Below are 23668 nucleotides of genomic sequence, written 5' to 3'. Positions count from 1 at the left end.
TACGGAGAGGCCAGAAGCAACACTGTCGAGCTTCGCTCCCAGAAACAGTGCGTCTTGCGCGGGCACCAGGTGGGACTTGGCATAGTTTATGGAGAATCCCAGGTCTGTGAGTAGTTGGACGGTCCTTGCCGTGTGCTCCACGGCGAGCTCCTTCGTCTTTGCTCGGATGAGCCAGTCGTCCAGGTAGGGGTAGACGTGGATCCCCTCTCGGCGCAGCTGCGCCGCCACCGGTGCGAGGCACTTGGTGAACACCCTGGGTGCCGACCTCAATCCGAAGGGAAGGGCTCTGAACTGGTAGTGAGGCCCTTGGACCACGAACCTGAGAAACTTTCGGTGTCCCTTTAGGATGGGAATATGGAAGTAGGCATCCTCCAAATCCAACGATGACAGGAAATCGCCCTCCTCCAATTGACCCAGGACGTGTTGGAGGGTGACCATCCGGAACTTCTGTGCCTTGATGAATTTGTTCAGTCGTCGTAGGTCCAGGATGGGACGCCATCCTCCCGTCTTCTTCTTCACGAGGAAGTATCTTGAGTAAACTCCGGAGCCCCGAAGCCTCTTTGGGACAAGCTCGATGGCGCCCTTCTTGAGCATCGCCTTTACCTCCAAGAGAAGTTGAGGGATGTGATGTTCTTTCCTGGCCACAGGGGGGACGCGCGGGCACCTCTTTAGAAACTCGAGCGCGTGACCCTGAGCTAGGGCGTCCAGCACCCAACGGTCAGTGGAGATGGACTCCCACACGCTGACGAAGCTCACCAGCCGGCCTCCCACCGGGGTGCTTCGGTGGGGGCCCGACCCCACGGCCGGTTCAGTCCTGCTTCGACGAGGCTTTGCCGCCTTGTCCTCCTTGGCGACGACGGCGGGTCCGCCTGACTTGCCTCGTCCCCTGTAAGCTTCCTGTGACGACGAACGGGCCGCTTGACGGTAGGTGGAAAATCCGCCGCTGGAACCTCTGGAGGCACCCTGTTTGCCTCCGCCGCTCCGAAAGGGCGGCCGCCGTTGCTGGAGAACCCCAAGAGCCCGGGCCGTCTCCGTGTCCGCCTTGATGGCTTGAAAGGAATCGTCCACTGTTTTCCCAAACAGGTTGTTTCCGTCGAACAGCATGTCCAAGACTCTGGTCTGCACGTCCAGACGGAAGTCAGTAGCCTTGAGCCATCCACGCCGCCTAAGGCACACGCCGTTGCCCAACTGGCGAAATCCAGTGTCAGCGAGGTCCGTCGCAATCGTAATGGCGTGGTCCGACGCCACCTCTCCTTCCTGCAAGATCTCTAGGCTTCCGCCCTCTTGTCGTCTGGTAGGAAGTCCAGCAGGGGGGCCAGTTTGTACCACAACTCCCTGTCGTAGCGGGCTACGATAGCCAAGGCGTTGGCCGCCTTAATCGTCATCGCTGCCGACGAGATGACTCTGCGTCCCATCGTGTCTCATTTCTTACCCTCGCCATCCGGCGGGGAGGTAGACGTAGAGGCCGCGCCCCCCCCGCTTTCTTCCTGGCCGCCGCGGAGACGACCGAGTTCGGGGTCGGCTGTGCCCGAAGGCACAAGGGGGCCGCGTCCGGGACCCGGTACTTCTTCTCGTACCGATCTTTTCTAGCCGGCGTCGTGGATGGGTTCTTGAGGAGGGCGAGGCCCTCATCCCAAATATCGTCCATTAGAGGTACAGCGAGGACCGTCTTCCTCTTGGCCTCGCGCCGTCTTCTCTTCCGGGCAGAGCTGGAAAAGCTCGGATGCCCTGGCGATCATGGAGTGAAACGATCCAATCTCGTCGGGCGGGGAAGCCCGGGTGGGAGGTGACGACGGGAGATCCTCGTCGTCTGTACCCGTCGCGGCCGTGTCAGTCCCCGTATCATCCCCACGTGTCGTGGACAGGGAGGAGGGCTGAACAGGGCGCGATGGCTGAAAAGGAGCTGGAGGATGAATCCTTCTTCTCTTAGGGGGAGGGCTCCCAGAAGGGCCTGGCTCCGGGTCCCCCGTCGGGAGCGGTTACTCCGTTGGTGGTAACGGCAGTCTCGTCCTTATCTCCAAGCATAAGGACTGTATAGCCAACAAAATGGCCGCCGAGTTGTCTTGCGGCACTGGTTGAGGGGAGTCCGACGGGCGGTCAGGAGCCCCGTCGGCACCCTCGACGTTCTCGTCGTCTCCTACGTCGGGGTCTCTCCCGACGGGCTGGTCTTCTTCCACGCCAACGCCGTGGCTTAAGACTTCGATCAGCTCTTCCTCAGAGGTTGAGGCCGAATCCACGACGACCTCCTGCCCCCCCTTTTTCTTCTCAGTCGGAGGTTTCACGGGGGTCCTGTCGATGGGCATAAAGAGGACTCCCTCCGCGGTGGCAGGCAGGCAGCTTCGAGCTCGACCGGGGTCTCTCCAGGAGCTTCGCCGGGTGCTCGGCCTTCCTCTTACCCGAACAAGAGCGTTGGCTCGTGGTTCATGGCGCCGGGGAGGATGCGCCCTGCCTGGCGCCCATAGAGCCCGACCGTTCGGCGCTCCCGGTGCCAGCGGACTCGCGGTGCTTGGCCTTCTGTTGGACCCCAGTCGCCGGGGTGCCCTCAAAGGTCTTAGAAGACCGCTCGGACTTCTTCTTCTTCTCGCCTGACGGGCTCTTCCCTTCCAGCCAGTTGGCGAGACGTTGATGGCGGTCCTTCATGGTCCGCTCCGACATATTGCCGCAAAACGCACAGTCCTTCTCCACGTGCGTCTTGTCCTCATGTAGGCAGTAAAGACAAAGGGAGTGTTCGTCCTCCTTAAAGACATTCTGAAGCTGGCATCCAGGGCAGACCCTGAACAGCTTTCCGGGCGTCGAGCTTCCCTTCTCCTGGGCCATGTCCGAGATGGGCCTGAGAAACTTCTGGAGTCCTCCAAAAGCGTGGCTCGATGAAATCTTCACCCTTGAGGGGCGTAGACGAATCAGACACGGATCCCCGTTGATCGGATGAAGAAACGGTGGAGCTTGAGGCTCTTTTGACCGAAAAAGAGAAATTGTTTGAGAAAAAACGTGAAAAATAGCACTAACGCTCGAGAGCAATACCACGAGGATCCCAAGACTTGAACGTGCGGTAAAAATCTGAAGATGGCTGCCAGAGGCGGGGCTTAGGTAGAGGGCAGTCATTGGCTGTGGTCAGTATGATACAGAGATCAGTGATTGGTTACTACTACGAAAGACAGATCAGAACCGAAACGGATACTGATTTTTTCTTTACCGAGGATTCCCAGCCTGACGACGGGGAATATTCATGAGCATGTGAATCCATGCCAGACCCCATGCTGGAGAAACACCAGGTAGAGCAATACGACAGATACAGAAATTACATAAATATAGAGTATGCAGAATGTGCAAATATATACAGAAGTAGGCTGGCCTTTACAGTTGCAGGAGTAAGTCATGAGCAATGTGCATGCATATGCAATGCATAATCATGTCCTCTGTATATCACTAGTGTTCTCAGGTATGCCAAAGTATCGGGTAAGGAAGGTCGAGGCTAAGGGTCGGTAGCGATGTGCTTTATGACATTTCCTCTGAACTGTGCGTAAGGTTGGTCAGCTCTCAGGTCTGGGGGCAGAGAATTCCACCATTTAGCAACCTTTACAGGGAAGCTGTTGCCACCCATAGTGACACGCTTGTATTTTGGTAATATCAGACAATTAGCATTACCAATTCTGAAGTTTATCTGTCAGGTAGGTAGGGGCACGTTATGGAGAGCTTTATGAGTCAATGAAAGTGTCTTCAACTGTATTTTATTGGCCGTGGATAACCATTTGTGAGCGCGTCTAATAGGAGCAATGTGGGTTCTTTTGTTTATGCCTAGAGCTGCTCTGAAGGCATTATTTTGTAAGGTTTGGAGCTTATGGATGGTCGTTTTATTAGCACCACTGTAAAGAGCATTACAGTAGTCGATTCTGGAGAGTATTAAGGCTCTAGCTAGGATCAAGCGGCTGTCGTCAGAGAGGAATGGCTTGCCAGCTCTGAGTAGTTTGGACGTGTAAGCCGTGGAGGACTTCAAAGATTTAATCTGTTTATCAAATGATAGTGTGGAGTCCAAGTAGAAGCTAAGGGTTTTTACCTCCTTGGAGATTTCAATGGAATTCCCATCAATATTAAATGAGGAGAATTCCTGGCCTAATTTTTACTCTCAGTCACCCTCTTCCTCGGCCCAGTGTTTGTGTAAAAAAAGGGGGGGGGGTGGAGTTGGGATCTCGGAGTATCCTAAAAAATAGGATGGTGTAGATGAATAAAAGGGGGGGAATACCGTGTCTCACCATTAGCTACCTCACCCCCACTCCCTGAAGACCCCTCACCATGTGATCCTCCCACACTGATCCAACCTCAGGAACTGGATCCAAAGGCGATGGCTATGTCCTGGCCCCCTGGATGATTAGTCCCCGAGGACTAGCGGCGGAAGACACCCTTTGGTTTCTCACAGTGGTCAAAACGAAAAAGAGAGAATAAAAGATGAGCCAAAGGTTACACTGGGCTGAGGAAAAGAAGGGAAGGAGTGTTGGGGAAAAAGGCCAGTCAGAGGAAAAGGGAGGGGGGAGGGGTGAAGAAGGAAATAAGAGGATATCTTTTTTGGATGGACTGAGGTGAAAAACGTGGAACAAAGTGGAAGTTGATCCAAAATCATATGGCAGCAAAACAGGAAGCGACTGTAGAGGGGAGAGAGTCAGGGAAACAAGTGGAAGTTGATCAAAGATCATATGGTGGCAAAACAGGAAGAGACTGTAGAGGGGAGAGAGTCAGGGAAAGAGTGAAAGAAAAAGATCATTTGTGAATCATTGCGTAAAAGTGACAAAAGAGGTTAAAGATGTCAATTAAAGGAGAGAGTGGGAGAGTGTAGGGAGAGAAAAGTAAAGGGCGAAGAACAGAACCCTGAGGAATTCCAAATGGCCTACAAAGGGAGAGAAGGAAAGAGGGACAAGCAAAGTACCCCTTAGGTAAGATAATTAGGTTAGGTATGCAGGAAGAGCGGGAAAGCAGTTTGAGGGCAGTAGAGCTAGAACTGCTAAATATGGAGGTGAAAGACTTCTAAGTCCAACTTGGCAAACCCCAAGTTCCTTATTTCTTGCTTGTCTTCACCTCAGGCCTTTGTGATAACTTAGCCTCCCCAGAAAACCAGTGTAAGCCAACTCGAACTAACCGGAGACCAAGAGGACAGCCTCTGCATCCAAATTCAACACGAGGAGGAGCAGTGAAGACAGTCTCAATCTATGTTTTGCTTTTCAAAGGTACGCATTTCCTTTGGAGTAAGACATAGACAACAGACTCACTTTTCTTAAAATCAAGAGTTTGTTTCTTATTTGTCAGGATGGAGCAAGGCCTAACTTGTCCTATGCTAAGGTGGCATTTCCCTACCTAAAGAAACTAAGGATGGTCTGTATCCTTGAGTTCAAATTAAACGTCTGTCTGTGACCAAAACCTATGCTTGCCCTCACATGTAGGGATGTCAACAACCAAAGAAAGTGTTCAAAAACAAGTTCTGAGCCTTTTCCAGCTCCTTGGCTTGTATTACACACAAAGGATCTCAAGGCCCCCCCCCCCCCCCAAGTGTATCACAGTTTCAACAAGGGTCTTGAGGTTCCCTTCCCCAAGTTCAACACCTTCGGCGTCCAAATAATCATTAGTTTGCTTGGCTTTCAGTAGGTTTTCCAAACCAACTTTGCACTCCAAGTAGGGTTACTCGATCTAGGCGCAGTCGTCAGACCACACAGTCAACCTACTACAGGACACAAAACTGAAAACCGATGGCACTTTGTTACAGTCATTTGTTCTCACTGTATTTCCTTGCAGACATAGGCTCCCTCTTTGAACCTGCATTGATTGTCCCCTTGCAGCTCTTACCCACTTTGGCAGTTTTCTTGACTCTGCCACCACATGACTTTGTGGGATGCTCTCCTTATTCCCACCTTGCTTTCACACTTCACAATAGTGAATATCCCTGACTTTTCAGTTGCTTTCAAAAGCCCCAACGACTGGCTTTCCTTAGATTTTTCTTTCATATTGTCCACAGATTTCTTGGACTAGTTTTCAGTATTCTTAAAATTGCATTTCACTTTCATTTTATTCGTACAGTGCTTTCATGTGTTTCACATACCTTTTCTTTAGTTTCGTATTAAAAAAATGCAGGCAACATTTGGCAGCTTGTCCAGGTTTTATAAAACTCTCCTTGGGTCTCCTAACCCAATTAACATTAGCTTTTGCCTTATCTGCACCTCCGTATGCCCCAACCCAAGGCCATGGAGTGCCTCGGCATGATTTTCCCTCACCGCTCTCCTGTAGTTCCTCCGGGTGCCTTCGGCTCTCTCCTCTGTGTTTGTTTGCTCCCTTTTGCCGCTTAGGGATCCTCTGTGAGCCAAGCTCGCTTCATCTGAACCTTCTTGCTGCGTGCTGTGGCTTTCTGCAGTCTTCAGTGTCCCCAAGCTCCAGCAGGGGACAAGCAGCAGTGGATTCGGCAGGACTTCTGACCCTCTCATGTCCCGATGAGACTGCAACGCCTCTGTGCTTGATTTGCAGCGCTCAGCGTCTTTATTACCGAGTGAGCTCCTTTCTCCACACGGGACGCTGTCTCCTGCAAGCTGAATTCTCTATTCCAGCTGGACTCCCTTTCCTTCTGACTTCTTTCTGCCCTCATACACCTGTAGCCTGTCAACTGGTTGCAGGTGTAGGTCCTTTACCCAACCCAAATTAGTGGGACTTGCCTGACTTGTATAGTGGTGTTTGACAGTCCTCTTACTCGTCTCAGTACCAGAGTGGTGAAATGACAGGTTAGTGTGTACTGCTCCTAGTCGCCTCTTCCTCGGCCTAGTACTATAGTGGTGCGTTTAAGTCGAAGTGTATATTGTTCCTCGTTGCTTTTTCTTTGTTCCAGTCTCACAACTATATGAAGGTGGAGCCATATGGGTATGTGCAAGAGGGGCAGACTGAAAATGGCCTACAAAAGGTAATGTGAGGACAGTGTGCACTAAGACTTTTCCCAGTATTAACAAAAGAAGGGGAATGTAAGTCTAACCTGTGTTTTGGAGGAGGTGTTCCCCCGATTGATTTCTTTCCTGTCCCTTTTCCCTGATAATATTTCCAAGGGACAACTTTAAGGGCAGGTGTAGATGGGGGTTTGCCAATGTCCTACAAAGACTTCTGGGACGGAAGATTAATTGGAAAAAGGCCATGGGAAATACTGTGTCTCGTCTGAAGACACCCTCTCCCCAAGGACCCTCTTCCCAGGTGATTCACGCTCGTATCTCCACCTCCAGGGTCAGGATCCAAAAGCGATGCCTTTCCCTGGTCACCCGAGAAGAGGATCTGAAGGGAGTAGATGGGAGGAAGGCTCCAGGTTCTTCACACCTGCCACCTATCAGTCTGTTAGCATTGCAGCGCTTCATTCCTCACAGCATCTGGCAGTGCTGTTCGGGCATTGTGATGTAACAGAAGGCTGACCCATCAGTCAATGACAGCTGAATGGGCAAATGGGTGCTGACAGATGACATCCGAGCAGGACGCAAATCTCTCAGAGGGAGTTGGTGACCGGAACCTTGAGGATTTGTAAATCCATGGGAAGCAGAACAAATAAATGTCCCGGGTCTGGGGGTGGAGGTGAGAAGATTCACTTTCTAGAACACTGGGATCTCTTCCTCCTACCTGTGAGAGGGGCCTCAAAAACATACAAATGCAGACTTTCTTTCTGTATTTGCATGGCTTACTGGTGACAAAATAGCACTTCTAGAGAGGCAGGACTCCAGACAAGATTTTGAAGTGAAAATGATATGTAAGGGAGCACAAAATGTTTACCTATAAAACAGAAGTGTTATTGTTATAAATATTTGTTTGCACCTAGCTATTCATACACATTGAACTAGAAACACGTACCTCCTTGGATCAGGCAGTAACAATAGTAGTTTCTTCCTGCACACTACTGGTCCAAACAGAGCCATGGACCTGTGTGTGTAAAAGCAGCGGGTCAAGCTTCTACATGTCGGTTTCTTATTTTTAGTTGGGAGTATTTTTAGTCTCCGTTTTCCTTTTTTGGGAGCATTTGCCCATTTTTAGGGAGTAAAAGTGGTCAATACACCCCTTATCTGTAGGGCTGACCACAGGGTTAGATTAGGTAGATCCCTGGTAAACCTTGGCCTTGGACATCGGTGGTCAGTGGGACGACTGACTGTGTTTGGACAAACTGAGGACTTTCAGGTTGCCTTTTGGGGTGGTTGCTTGGTATTTGGTGAATATACAATAATGAAATAAGTTCAAGCTGGGTTACTGCTGTGCTGTTGGAGCGGTCTTGAAGGTCTGCAATTGGGCTATCATACGTGCCCCACGGATGCGCTCGAGTGCCCCCAGAGGTGCTCTTGAGTGCCCCCACAGGTGCTCTTGAGTGCCCTAGTGATTGCTATGGAAACAGATAGCGATGCTGGAGGAGCGGCAAACCGGGGCTCCAGTCATGTAAGTGGCCTTCTCATAGTTGTTCCATAGCGTTTCAATGGAATTTCCACAAAGGGCTAGAGATTTTATGGGAGGCAGTGCCCAGATTATAACAAGCTCATCCACACAAAGCCCGGACAGGTGCTCTTGCCAGATTCATTTTGGGTTCCTGTGTGCCTTTTGTGAACCTGGGCTGTTGTGGCGGTTTGCAATTGCAGGGTTTTTTCTGAATCAAGTCTGGAATCTAGAGTTTTGCGCAAGACTATCAAGGTAGGATCTAATAACATACCACCTATTCCATGCTATATAACCCACACATGTCCCTGTCCTCCATAATGCAAAGGGTAGGGCCATGCTACATAAACCACACATCTCACCGTCCTCCAATATGCATGGGATAGGGCCATGCTACATAACCTCCACCACTACCCGTCCTCCTAAACAAGCAGTATAGTGCCATGTTATATAACCCACACATGTCGCTTTCCTCCTAAATGCACGGGGTAGGGCCATGGTACATAAGCCCCACCTCCCTGTCCTCCTAAATGCATGGGTTAAGGCCATGCTACATAAGCCCCACATCTCCCCATCCTCCTAAGCAGCGTAGGGCCATGCTACATAACCCACACAATGACACTCAACTGATTGTGAAGATGATCACGACCCAGGAACCAAACAGCCTCAACAACTGTCTCACAGACATCTACAACTGGATGACAACAAACTACTTCAAATTGAACCCGGCCAAAAAGGAAATAATGACCTCACCCACAGAAAACAATGCAACCAACCCACAACTGGACTGACCAACTGACCTGGGAACTCCAGCAATGAGAAGCCTCCATTGGCTACCAGTGAAAAAACGCATCAAATGCAAAGCACTCTGCATTGCCCATTAATCCCTACAAAGACATGGAGCCGAATTCCACCAGGGCAAGATCTGCCGCTAACAGCCAAGAAGGGACCTAAGATCAAACGACAACCTACAAATAGAGACAAAACAATACCAAAAGAGGAAATTCAGAGGAACAGCATTCTCACGCCCAATTGCCAACTTATGGAAAACCATGCCCAAAGAATCAGAACCACAGAAGACCACATCACCTTCAGGAAACTACCAAAAACCTGGTTATTCAGCAGACTAAGACAAGTGCTAATGGACAACGAAAGCCCCAAAAACATTAAATAAAGAAAGAACATTTGCAGACCAAAAGAAACACAAGAAGGACCATGGTCATAGATAACAGCGGCGAAACAAAGGAGGACCAGAATACCCCAACGCCCACCTTCGCCGCCTCCAGTCATTCCCACAACTAGAGAGATCTGCGAAGAGTAGCCCACCCAATCAACAGACAGACCCAGGGAAAGACACCCCATGGACAATTCATGCACTCCTGAAAGCCCAGACAAGTAAAGCATTAAAATCGAAGCATCTCCCTAATAATTGCTCACCCACATACCTACGGTGGTCTGGTAGATCACCACATCCTCAAACGTATTATAACAGCTGTGCACCAACTCAGCAGCCAACAGCATAACAAGCCAAACCCCAACTGCCCGACTAATCCCTGCCCCAAACACGCTGGGAAGTCAGCCTCCACACTTGGAGAGGATGTGGGGCTGCCCGATGGACCACAACCAAGAAAGTGGAAGGGGACCATCGAGTGGCAACCAAAGACTCACTTCAGAGGCACTGTCAAACTAACTGATGTACTAGCCAACTCCCCCCTTCCTGCTCCTCCAACATAACCTACGCCAATATACACAACTAGGGACTAGCCATACTACATATAGACGCACCGAGAACTAATCTAATCCTCGCACTTAATCAACTCACTGAGACTCTGGCAGTAACTTTAGAGGAACATACCCTTTCACATAGTCCATACATACTGACACTACACAAATGCACACCAACACAATCCAATAAAACACCTAATAGTCATCCGCGACTCTGTACCCCCCCCCATGGATCCAAATAACAAGTGCGCAAGACTACAACCCCACTTTAACCTCATTTGACCCACACACCAACACAAACACTAGCATAAATCCGAGGCCCTGAGTTCTACCCATACGATTACAACAAGCAGGGTCTCTCGAATCAAACCAAATCCCACAAGCAAGACAATGCACAAAGACGCCAGATCCTCCTGGCTCTGAAATCTTATCCTCACTAACATACCCCACCCTCTTCTCTTGTAGAGTCACGTGAGCACCTGGAGACTGTCCCCTGGTGAAAGCGGTGTACTGTTTAAATCAACATAACATAACATCTCCCCGTCCTCCAAAATGCACAGAGTAGGACCATGCTACATAACCCACACAGGTACATGCCCTTCCATCACATTTTTTCCATCAAGGGTTTGTTCCATCAAATCTTTTTCATTGAAAGAGGTTTCATCGAATTGCCATACATAAAGTGCAAGGAACAAGTTACTTACCTGTAACTGTTGTTCTCCAGCATGGGTCTGGCATGGATTCACATGCTCATTCCCCGTCGTCAGGCCGGGAATCCTCGGTATAGAAACAATCAGTATCAGTTTCGTTTCTGATCTGTCTTTCTCAGTAGTAACCAATCACTGGTCTCTGGGTCATACTGCCCCCAGCCAATGACTGTCCTCTCCCTAAGCCCTGCCCCCGGCAGCCATCCTCAGATTTGGTAGCAAGTGAAGTGGCAGTATGACCAAGTGAAGAGCCGCAGAGGGGTAGGCGGGAGGGTTCGCATGTGAATCCATGCCAAACCCATGCTGGAGAACAACAGTTACAGGTAAGTAACTTGTTCCTTCTCCAGCATGGGGTCTGGCATGGATTCACATGCTCATGACTATAAGAATACATAGCAGTATACACATGCACAACCACAGGAGGTGGCAAAAGGCTCAATATCAAGCAATACAACAACTCAACATTAAGCAACTATTACCTCCTCATCAGGCTCACCTTACCTTAGGCGAACAGGTTGCGCAGCACTGCCTGGCCGACTCTGGACTCCTCCCTGGAATCCCGGTCGATGCAGTAGAATCTCGTGAAGGTGTGGGTCGACCTCCACGTAGCAGCCCTGCAGATGTTGAGCAGGGGCACACCAGACAGGAACGCCGTAGTAGCAGCGATCGCTCTGGTCGAATGGGCTCTCGGACGGCCTGGCAACGGTCGGTTTGCCAACCGGTGACAGTGCATGATGCAGCCGGAGAGCCATCTGGAAATGGAAGTCTTCGAGAGAGCCTTCCCTTGATTCACAGGTCCAAAGTTCACAAACAGCTGTGATGTCTTCCGAAAACTCTTTGTGCGGTTCACGTAGAACTTCAGTGCTCTAGCTACAGCCAGCGAGTGCAGAGTCCTCTCAGCCGGCGACGAAGGCGACGGGAAGAAAACTGGCAACACCAAGGGCTTGTTGAGGTGGAAGTCCGACGGCACCTTGGGCATGAAGGAGGGCTGCGTCCTTAGCACCAGCCTTGTGTCGTGAAAAGTCAAGTATGGAGGCTTGCAAGATAGGGCCTGGATCTCTCCCACTCGTCGTGCAGAGGTGATGGCCACGAGGAATGCTGTCTTCCACGACAGAAACTTCAATGGCACTGAATGCATAGGCTCGAATGGGGCCCCCATGAGCCTAGTCAGCACCACGTTGAGCTCCCACGCCGGGGCAGGGGCCTTCACCGGCGGGAATGATCGGAACAGTCCTTTCATAAATTCCTTCACCAGTCGATGAGACCACAAGGACACCCGTCCTGTAGTTCTGGTGTAACGTGAGACGGCAGCCAGATATACCTTGATGGAAGCGTGAGACAGGCCAGCCTTGGTCAAGGACAATAGGTACGGCAATACTTGAGGGGCCGTAATCCGCAGAGGGTTAATCTTCTGTGCATGGCACCAGACAGAGAACCTCTTCCATTTGTGTCCGTAGCACTTGAGAGTTGAGGATGCCCTGGCCTTCGCAAGAACCTCTCTGCAGTCGGCCGGGATGTCGTATCCTCCAACCTCTAGTGCTGCAGGAGCCAGGCCTGCAAGTTCATCGACTCCGGTTCGTGATGAAGAATGGCGCCTCCTTCTCTGGAGAGAAGATCTGCGTCTGTCGGCAGCTTGACTGGTGTGGACGCTGACAAGTCCAGAAGGTCCGGGAACCAGATCTGCCTCAGCCACGCCGGTGCGACGAGGATCATCCTGCACCGGGACCTCTTGAGCTGGTTGACGAGCCGGAGTAGCAACGGGAACGGCGGGAACGCATAAAGGAACAGGCCGTCCCAAGGGAACGAGAAAGCATCGCCCATGCTCCTCGGTTGGGGAAACCTGCTGGCGAACCTCCGGCACTTGGAGTTCGCCGCCGTCGCAAAGAGATCGATCTGGGTTTCGCCCCATCGTCGGAAGAGTCGGTCCACTTGATCCTGGCGCAGTTCCCACTCGTGGCGCGAGCGCAGCTCTCTGCTGAGTGAGTCGGTGATGGTGTTTTTTATCCCTGCCAGATGAAAGGGTACCAGAAACATCCCTTGGGCGACGGCCCAATGCCACAGATCCTGGGCTTCCTTGGATAGGGCAGGGGATCTAGTTCCGCCCTGCTTCCGAATGTAAAACATTGTGGTGGTGTAGTCGGTGAAGATCCTCACCACCTTGCCCTTGAGGGACGGAAGAAGGACCTGAGGGCCCAGAACACTGCACGGAGCTCCAAGATGTTGATATGGAGAGTCGTCTCCTCCGGGAGCCAAAGGCCTCTCGCGTGGAGACCCCCGGTGTGCGCTCCCCAACCTTCCAGGGAGGCATCCGTCGTCACCTGGTGGGCCGGGGCTAGGAAACCTGTTCCAGCCGTCAGATGAGAGCGGACACCCCACTATCGTATCGTCTGACGGAACGCTTCGTCGAGCGGGATCCTGTCCTCGAAGCTGCCCGTCGTCTGGACCCAGTGGGCGTCGAGGAATTCTTGCAAGGGCCGCATCCGAAGTCTGCAGTGGCGCACCAGATAAATGCAGGAGGACATCATTCCGAGGAGGAACTTGATAGACCTCACTCTGGCCACGTCCGTGGCCAGCAGACGTTGCACCTTTCCCAGGATGGTCCTTATCCTTTCCTCCGACGGTGAGGCCCGCCGCGCCACTGTGTCGAGCTGTGCTCCCAGAAACAGGGCGACTTGCGACGGGACCAGGTGGGATTCTGAAAAGTTTATGGAGAACCCCAGGTCCGTGAGCAGCTGGACGGTCTTCGCAGTGTGTTCCACGGCGAGCTCCCTTGTCCTTGCCCGTATGAGCCAGTCGTCCAGGTAGGGGTAGACGTGGATCCCCTGCAGGCGCAGCCGCGCCGCCACCGGTGCTAGGCACTTGGTGTACATCCTGGGCGCCGATTTTAATCTGAACAGGAGGGCCTTGAACTGGTAGTGCCGCCCTTTGACCACGAACCTGAGGAACTTTCGGTGTCTCTTTAGAATAGGGATGTGGAAGTATGCATCCTCCAAGTCCAACAACGACAGGAAATCGCTCTCCTCCAGCTGTCCCAGCACGTGCTGGAGGGGGACCATCCGGAACTTCTGTGCCTTGATGTATTTGTTCAGTCGTCGCAGGTCCAGGATGGGACGCCATCCTCCTGTCTTCTTCTTTACGAGGAAGTATCTTGAGTAAACTCCGGAGCCCCGAAGCCTCTTTGGAACGAGCTCGATGGCACCTTTCCTGAGCATCGCCCTTACTTCCAACGGGCAGTTGAGGGACGTGATTTTCCTTCCTGGCCACGGGAGGAATGCGGGGGCACCTCTTGTGGAACTCGGGCCAGGGAATCCAGCACCCAACGGTCGGTGGAAATGGACTCCCACACGCCGACGAACTTCGTCAGCCGGCCTCCCACCGGGGTGCTTAGGCGGGGGCCCGACCCGACGGTCGGTTCAATCTTGCTTGGAGGCCGCTTTGCCTCCTTGACCACCTTGGTGACGACTGCGGGATCCACCTGACTTGCCGCGTCCCCTGTAGGCCTCCTGCGACGAAGATCTTGCCGCTTGACGGTACGTAGAGGAGCTGTTGCCGGCTCCCTTGGAGGCACCCGGTCTGCCTCCGGAGCTCCGAAAGGACAGCCGTCGCTGTTGGAGCACACCCAGTGCATGGGCCGTCTCTGTGTCCGTCTTGATCGCCTGAAGGGACTCATCAACCGCCTTGCCAAAAAGGTTGTTCCCATCGAAGGGCATGTCCAAAACCTTGGTCTGTACGTCCTGGCGGAAATCCGTCGCCTTGAGCCATCCTCATCGTCTCAGGCAAACGCTGTTGCCCAACTGACAGAAACCGGTGTCTGCGATGTCCGTAGCCACCATAATGGCGTGGTCCGAGGCAATCTCACCTTCCTGTAAGATTTCTAGGGCCTCAGTCCTCTTGGCGTCCAGAAGGAAGTCCAACAGAGGGGCGATCTTGAACCATAACTCCCTGTTGTAGCGGGCTACGATGGCTAGGGCGTTGGCCGCCTTGATGGTCGTCGCTGCAGATGAAATGACCCATCGTCCCATCGCATCCAGCTTCCTACCCTCGCCGTCCGGCGGGGAGGTTGAAGTCGAGGCCGATGCCCCCTCCCCCCGCTTTCTTCTTGGCCGCCGCCGAAACTACCGAATCCGGGGCAGGTTGCCCCCTAAGGCACAAGGGGGCAGCGTCGGGGACTCGGTACTTCTTCTCGTACCGGTCCCTCTTCATAGGAGCCGTGGCAGGGTTCTTGAGGAGGGCGAGCCCCTCATCCCAGATGTCATCAAGAAGCGGTACGGCGAGGACCGTCTTCCTTTTAGCCTCACGCCATAGGTAAAGGAACCCTTTCTTCTTCTTTTCTTCGGGGCAGAGCTGGAAGAGCTCGGATGCCCTGGAAATCATAGCATGGAAGGATCCAATCTCGTCGGGCGGGGACGCCCGGGCAGGGGGCGACGGGGGACACGTCCCGTCGTCGCCTCCGTCGTCATCCGTACCCGTCGTAGTCGTGTCCATGCCTGTATCATCCCTGTGGGTAGTGGACCGGGGGAAGGCAGAGAAGGCCGCAGAGGCGGGAGAGGAGGCCTAGGATGCGTCCTCCTCCTCTTAAGTGGTGGGCTCTCCGAAGGTCCTGGCTCCGGCTCCCCCGTCGGGTCTGGCTCAGGTACCTCCGTCGGGGGAAGGGGCAACCTAGTCCTTATCTCCGAGCATAAGGACTGGATGGCTGACAAAATGGCCACCGAGGTGTCCTGCGGCGCCGGAAATGACGGGAGCGAGGGCTCTGGAGGAGCCTCGTCCGCATCACTGTCGCCCTCGTCGGGATCCCTCCCGATGGGCTGGCCCTCCTCCACGACTTGGATGAGCTCCTCTTCAGAGGTCGTGTCCGTATCCACGACGGCCACCAACCCCTCCCCCACCCTTTCCAACGAGGACTTCGTGGGGGTCTTCTCAATGGGCCTGAAAGACGACTCCCTCCGCGGTGGCAGGGAGACTCTGGTATCTGAGGGCGCCTCCACTGGTGTAGCCTCCAGAGGCTGAGCCAGGGCCACGGCGACATCCTCAATTGAGGTCTTAGCAGGGTGAATTAGGGCCAACGTCACCTTCTGTACGCCTGGGGCCTTCACCTTGGGGGGAATGTCCGAGGCTCGCTCCCCCTCTGCCGGAATCTTCGAGATCGACCGGGGCCTCTCCAGAAGCTTCGCCGGGTTCTCGGACTTCCTCTTACTCGCGCCAGAGCGTTGGCTCGTGGTCGATGGCGCCGGGGAGGATGCGCCTTGCCTGGCAGCCAAGGAGCCCGACCGTTCGGCGCTCCCGATGCCCGCGGACTCGCGGTGCTTAGCCTTTTGTTGGGCCCCCGTCGCCAGAGCACCCTCACAGGACTTAGAAGACCGCTCTGACTTCTTTTTCTTCTTCTCGCCTGGCGGGCTCTTACCTTCCAACCAGTTGGCGAGACGGAGTTAGCGATCCTTCATGGTCCGCTCCGACATGTTCCCACAAAACGCGCAGTCCTTTTCTTTGTGCGTCTTGTCCTCATGGAGACAGTAGAGGCATAACGAATGCTCGTCCTCCTTGAAAACGTTCTGAAGCTGGCATCCAGGGCAGGTCCTGAACAGCTTCCAGGGCGTCGAGCTCCCTTTCTCCTGGGCCATGTCCGGGGTAGGCCTCGGAACTTCTGGAATCCTCCAAAAGCGTAACTCGACGAAATCTTCACCCTTGAGGGGCGTAGAAACTCCGAAACGGATCCCTGTTGATCGGAAGTAGAAAAAGGTGGAGCTTGAGGCTCTATTTAACTGAAAAAATTAGAAAATCTCCTGAAAAAAGCGCGAAAACGCAGCAAAAGCTCGAGAGCTACAGCACGAGGACTCCCAACACTTGAACGTGCGGTAAAAATCTGAGGATGGCTGCCGGGGGCGGGGCTTAGGGAGAGGGCAGTCATTGGCTGGGGGCAGTATGACCCAGAGACCAGTGATTGGTTACTACTGAGAAAGACAGATCAGAAACAAAACTGATACTGATTTTTTCTATACCGAGGATTCCCGGCCTGACGACGGGGAATGAGCTTGTGAATCCATCCCAGACCCCATGCTGGAGAAAGTGTTTATGCATCTAAACCATTTAATAGAATAGGGTTATGTTATATAAACACTTTGCATTTTTTGCATAAAAAGTCGCTGAAACATGCATAACGTTGTAGGGAGCTGTCCAGGGCTGAAATCTATTAAATACAGCCACAATGTATTTCAGCCCTGGACAGCTCCCTCCAACTTGTGTACTGTCAGCGAGTGAAGACACTTTTATATTACTTTTTAATGGGGAGTCCCCCCTCGGGCCCTAATAAAATAAAGGTCCCCAGTCCTGAAATTGCTCACTGACACTACAAAAGTCAGAGAGAGCTGTCCAGTGCTGAAATCTATTCAATACAGTCACAATGTATTTCAGCACTGGACAGCTCCCTCTAAGTTGTGTAGTGTTCATTTTTTTTATTGGGGGTGCGCCTCCTTACCCCCGAACTCCTTCCAAACCCCCATTTTCAAAATTGAACCCTTTCCTCGACCCATTGAATTTCCAATCCCAACATCCACACATCTATTTTTAAGGTATGCTTGTGTTGGAAATTCAATGAAAAAAATGCAATGAATATGCTTTTCGATGGAAAAGCATTTCGATGAATACTTTTTTCGATGAAAAGACTCCATACCAACCCACACATTTTTCAGCACTCCTAAATACGTGTGGTAGGGGTTTGCTACTTACCCCACACGTCTCCCTGTCCTCCTAAATGCCTGGGGTAGGGCTATGATACATAAACCCCACATCTCCATGTCCTCCTGAATGCACAGGGTAGGCTCATGCTACATAACCCACGAATTTCCCAGCACTCCTAAATGCACAGGGTAGGAGTATGCATAACCTACACATGTTCCTGTCTACCTAAATGAACAGGGTAGGGCAATGTCACATATCCCATACATCTCCCCGTCCTCCTAAATGCACAGGGTGGGGCAATGCTACATAAACCCCCCACATCTCCACATCCTAAATGCACGGGGAAGGGCATGCATAAGCTACACAGGTGCCTGTCTGCCTAAATGCACGGGGTAGGGCAATGCTACATAACCCACACATCTCCCTGTCCCCCTAAATGCACGGGGTAGGGCCATGCTACATAACCCACGCATCTCCCTATCCTCCTAAATGCACAGGGTGGGGCAATGCTACATAACCCCCCACATCTCCCCGTCCTCCTAAATGCATGGGGTGGGGGTATGTAGGGCCTCTTTATGTTTTATATGTACTCCGTTTTTTTACATTTGTTACATCTATTAAATAAAGCTGAACTTTTAACACTCCGATATGTTGACGGAGGTATTATTTGGAAACAGGGAGGTGGCGTCCTACCACATATATTTTGTAGCTTTACATGTACATTTTCTGTAAAGATTCAACCGTTTGGCATGCTTAGTATATGCAGAGCTGTATTCTTTAGCTAACGCTCATATAGGAAGGGTGAGCAAAACACTTGTAAAGTACACTTTAGCTTTTTATTTAGCTGGTGCTTAGAGATGCAGACTCGGTTCCGCATTATGTTTACGTGCCTCTGCATCGGGGATTCTTTTTTTGTTTTTTTGCAAGGATAAAAAAACCATTTCTGCATTTCACTTGTATTCAAATTATGTAGAAAAAAGAGAACATAACTATAATCAACAGAAACATAGGTAAACATTCACATAATAATATGTACACACACGTGCAAAGCAGTTACAGGGGCTGTGTAAACATTTGTGGTTTGCCTCAATTTCAATGCCACCTCCCTGTTTCCATTGCTATCAGCTCATAAGTCCTCCCACATTTTTTAGAAGTCCCTCCCATTACCTGGAGGTATTATTTGGGCCAATCATTTATGGGAACAAAAGGGATTCACGCTGGGCCAGCTGTGGTGCAGCCTCAGTAAAGTGGAGGCATGCCATTGGTCGTTCTTAATCTATGTATGTCCACTTATGTTTTGTTCCCGGTGACCATTCCGCTTACTCCCCTCCACAACCTGGTCAGAATGTCCCTCAAACTCACCCCATTCTAAGAAGCTCACCGCTTCCCGTCATATCTGGTTTGTATGTTTTTTTTTGTGATCAAAAGAGCATTGTTCCTCCTGTATATAAATAACAGCAAAAAGTACCCGTTACCCGACCGGGTTCTGTGGACAGACAGGACAACACTCATCAATTGTTGAAAATCAATGATCCTGTAGGTCGCTGTTGCGATTCGCTTGTCGCTTGATGTGCTTTGCACCGTGAAGTAAACTGCACTGAGAATGGGCGTGTGTGGCTGGCTGACATTCCGTGGAGCAGACATTGGGGGAGGCGAGAGTTGGTGTGCTGCTGCATACTATGGCCTACTGTGGTCTCTCCCCACCTGTTGCCCCACCCTAGCGTGTTGCTGTTCGTTGCGGTGCATTGTGGTGCTAAAGTCCCAGAAACTGTGCCTTCTAGTAGGATTGAGGACCGGTCCTTTTATGACCACATTGATGTTTCACTGATTTCAGGCAACCGTCTCATGTGTGAAGCTACTGAAATCCAGGGAAAGGAGTTGGGTGTCCACATGCCATGTAGCCAGTAATGTACAGAAGGTCCTAATAGGTGACTATGCAGTATGTGGTGCAGATTGATGAAACAGTGTGGAATTGTATGAGGAACAACACTTCGCAACCCACAAACAAATGTGGACTTGTGCTAAATTCCGGGGCAAAGGGTGGAGTGTCCAAATGTCATGTAGCCAGTAATGTCCAGAGGGCCCCAACAGGTAACTATGCAAAATCTGGTTCAGATTGGTGAAAAGGTGTGGAATTGTATGAGAAACCACGCTTCACCACAAATCCTGCCACACACAAACACATTTGACTCTTACATATATAGAAGATGGATAGGTTACGTTAAAAGCACGTATAAAGCGCAACGTAAAGTATCTTGGTAATATATAATTCATATATAAATTACATTATATGAATTCTTGGGACGATTATGCCACCTGGCAACAGACTGTGGAAGAAAGTCATGAACACATTAAGTGTTAAGAGCTGGAGGACCTTTTTAAAGTCATGTTTAAAGTGCTGGTAGCACCACACCGCTTATATGTTATTCAAACAGGGGTTGCACATGGTTCCCAATCCGTCGACGCCTGCAGAAACAGCCAGGCATGCCTGGGTTATATGGCTATCTCAATTAAAATGATGACAATCGCTTGGTGATTGAGAAGGCAGAGCAAGCTTCTCTCTGCAGAAAGGAGGACAAAGGCACTTTAGCATGCAGGACAGCCTGCCATGCCATCCTTCTGGTGCTCTCGAGGAAGCTTCTGAAAGAAGCATAAGATAGGAGTAGCAGCTGAGCTGCACGTTTGAACAGGTTTGCAACGGTCTGAGATTTTGTAAATGTACAGCTCTCAGAAGCACAAACAGGAGGTGTGCAAATAGAAGTTCACTTAATACCTGAACGGGGATGGAAACGCAAAAAGACAAATCATATCCGTGCCATTTCACACATGCACAACAAGCGAGTGAAAGCTCACAGACCTGGGGGTGTTTTTCCAGATTAAACTCTTCTCCCCACCTACAGGAGGAAGAAAGAAGACAAAGATTTGGTAATCCCGGCTAGAACCACCTTGAAGTTCACAAACATCTACCCAGACTGGTTTGTGTCATGACAAAGATCATTGTTTTTGTATCTTGTACAAACTAACAACCACATAATACTCTGCCACTTGCCAATTCTTCCTCCACACGTCAGATCTTTACTCCAAGTCCCTGCCATAGCTGGCATAATACACTACCACCTCTCAGCACACGTCAGATCTTTATTCCAAGTCCCTGCCTTAAATGACTTAATACACTACCACCTCTGAGCACACGTCAGATCTTTACTCCAAGTCCATGCCCTAGCTGACGTAATACACTGCCATATGCCACCTCTCAGCACAAGTCAGATCTTTACTCCAAGTCCCTACCATAACTGACATAATACACTACCACCGCTCAGCTCGCGTCAGATCTTTACTCCAAGTCCCTGCCCTAGCTGACATAATACACTGCCATGTGCCACCTCTCTGCGCACGTCAGATCTTTACTCCAAGTCCCTGCCATAGCTGGCGTAATACACTACCACCTCTCAGCACACGTCAGATCTTTACTCCATGTTCCTGCCATAGCTGACGTAATACACTACCACCGCTCAGCACATGTCAGATCTTTACTCCAAGTCCCTGCCATAGCTGGCGTAATACACTACCACCTCTCAGCACACGTCAGATCTTTACTCCAAGTCCCTGCCATAGCTGACGTAATACACTACCACCGCTCAGCACATGTCAGATCTTTACTCCAAGTCCCTGCCATAGCTGGCGTAATACACTACCACCGCTCAGCTCGCGTCAGATCTTTACTCCAAGTCCCTGCCCTAGCTGACATAATACACTGCCATGTGCCACCTCTCTGCGCACGTCAGATCTTTACTCCAAGTCCCTGCCATAGCTGGCGTAATACACTACCACCTCTCAGCACACGTCAGATCTTTACTCCATGTTCCTGCCATAGCTGACGTAATACACTACCACCGCTCAGCACATGTCAGATCTTTACTCCAAGTCCCTGCCATAGCTGGCGTAATACACTACCACCTCTCAGCACACGTCAGATCTTTACTCCAAGTCCCTGCCATAGCTGGCGTAATACACTACCACCTCTCAGCACACGTCAGATCTTTACTCAAAGTCCCTGCCCTAGCTGACGTAATACACTACCACCTCTCAGCAGACGTCAGATCTTTACTCCAAGTCCCTGCCATAGCTGACGTAATACACCACCGCTCAGCACATGTCAGATCTTTACGCCAAGTCCCTGCCATAGCTGACGTAATACACTACCCGCTCTCAGCACATGTCAGATCTTTACTCCAAGTCCCTGCCCTAGCTGACGTAATACACCACCGCTCAGCACATGTCAGATCTTTACTCCAAGTCCCTGCCTTGAATGACGCAATACACTACCACCTCTCAGCACATGTCAGATCTTTACTCCAAGTCCCTGCCATAGCTGACGTAATACACTACCCCCTCTCAGCACACGACAGATCTTTACTCCAAGTCCCTGCCATAGCTGACGTAATACACGGCCGCTTGCCACCTCTCTGCGCACGTCAGATCTTTACTCCAAGACCCTGCACTGCCATAGCTAATGTTCTCTCTTCCTACTCACTCACCCAATGGATCGGATCTTGAAAGCCATTCGGTCGATCTGCAGCACTTTCACCTCCTGTACAAAAAGGATACATTAATCGTCAGTACAAGGATTCACCTACACATTTGAATTCTCAAGGTGGCTCAGACTAGTTGACAAAGAACACCCACAAAAACAACACTGCCTAAAGTATCAGGGAATCAGAGGATCGCACAATCTACTCCAACAGCAGAGGCAGTAGTGGGGTTCACACATCTATGACTAATGATGGTGGCTGCTGGGCTATGCTTACGGACCCACACATGGATTTAGTGATTACCAGGGAGTCCAGAGTATGGATGTCCATTTTTCACACGGAATGCGCAGGAACCAGGCCTAAAAGAACACAAATAATGGAGAGCCCAGCAGGGGGTCCCACTGGGGAGGAGAGGATTGGCAGTGCGAGTACTATCCTGAGCGCGCTCTTACCCTGGGAACGAAGAACTTATCCGCGCTGAACTGATAGAGCCACTCATCCAGGAAGTTGTAGAGCAGAGAGATCATGTCATGCCCTGGGGAACACAGAAGAGAGAGATAAAAGCATTACATCTTTGAAACAGTTCAAGAGTGAGCGCAGGAAAGCCTGGAGGAGGAACCAACACCAACCTTCTGACTCGACGTCCACAGTGTCGATGGGCTCCACAGTGTCAATGTCAGTAATGTAACCGAACATGCCCATGGCACACTGCTCAAAAGCCTCTTCCATGGTGTCTCCCCAAGCATGTATCCTGCAGAGAACAAAAGGAGACCCTTCAAAGACAGTTTAGTGATATAGTGAGCTGGGGTGCAGTGTGGACTGGAAGACAGGTGGGGGGGGGGATGTGAGCGGCATGCAAGCTAAATAGGTTCAACATGACATGTCTTGCTTTCAAGACACAGCCAAAATAAAACAAAGACCGACAGGTCCCAACTAAGACCATTTGCTGGATAAGACTGGAGAAATGGGGTTACACTTGGCAAGACACATTTATTGGATAAGACTGGAGCAATGGGCTAACACTTGCCAAGACACATTTATTGGATAAGACTGGAGCAATGGGCTAACACTTGCCAAGACACATTTATTGGCTAAGACTGGAGAAATGGGCTAACACTCGCCAAGACACATTTGCTGGATAGGACTGGAGAAATGGGCTAACACGTGCCAAGACACATTTGCTGGATACGACTGGAGCAATGGGCAAACACTCGCCAAGACACATTTGCTGGATACGACTGGAGCAATGGGCTAACACTTGTCAAGACACATTTGCTGGATAAGACTGGAGAAATGGGCTAACACTCGCCAAGACACATTTGCTGGGTAAGACTGGAGAAATGGGCTAACACATGCCAAGACACATTTGCTGGATAAGACTGGAGCAATGGGCTAACACTCGCCAAGACACATTTGCTGGATACGACTGGAGCAATGGGCTAACACTTGTCAAGACACATTTGCTGGATAAGACTGGAGCAATGGGCTAACACGTGCCAAGACACATTTGCTGGATACGACTGGAGCAATGGGCTAACACTTGCCAAGACACATTTGAAAAACGTTGCACTTTTCAATCTCAGAAGAGAAAATGCCATGCTTTTGGGTGCA

At 51.0% G+C, this 23668-nt stretch overlaps 1 protein-coding gene across 3 annotated transcripts in view; it reads right to left on the bottom strand.

Annotated features, from left to right (window-relative positions):
- Positions 1-23668, bottom strand: part of ZBTB8OS (zinc finger and BTB domain containing 8 opposite strand) — a 119754-nt gene that overhangs the window by 38120 nt on the left and 57966 nt on the right. For all 3 annotated transcript variants that reach the window (XR_011279564.1, XM_069622464.1, XM_069622463.1), the window contains exons 3-6: positions 22687-22808; positions 22510-22592; positions 22064-22116; positions 20383-20419 (exon numbers count right to left, since the gene is read on the bottom strand). Coding sequence is in view for 2 of the 3 variants with exons in the window: in XM_069622464.1 (XP_069478565.1) it covers positions 20383-20419; positions 22064-22116; positions 22510-22592; positions 22687-22808 (295 nt within the window). In the remaining variant the exon portion in view is untranslated. The remainder of the gene's footprint in view (positions 1-20382; positions 20420-22063; positions 22117-22509; positions 22593-22686; positions 22809-23668) is intronic.

Source organism: Ambystoma mexicanum, chromosome 11 (genome assembly GCF_040938575.1).
Source record: "Ambystoma mexicanum isolate Mex_15411 chromosome 11, UKY_AmexF1_1, whole genome shotgun sequence".
In the NCBI taxonomy this organism is placed as follows: Eukaryota; Metazoa; Chordata; class Amphibia; order Caudata; family Ambystomatidae; genus Ambystoma; species Ambystoma mexicanum.
This window is presented reverse-complemented; position numbering and strand designations above follow the sequence as displayed.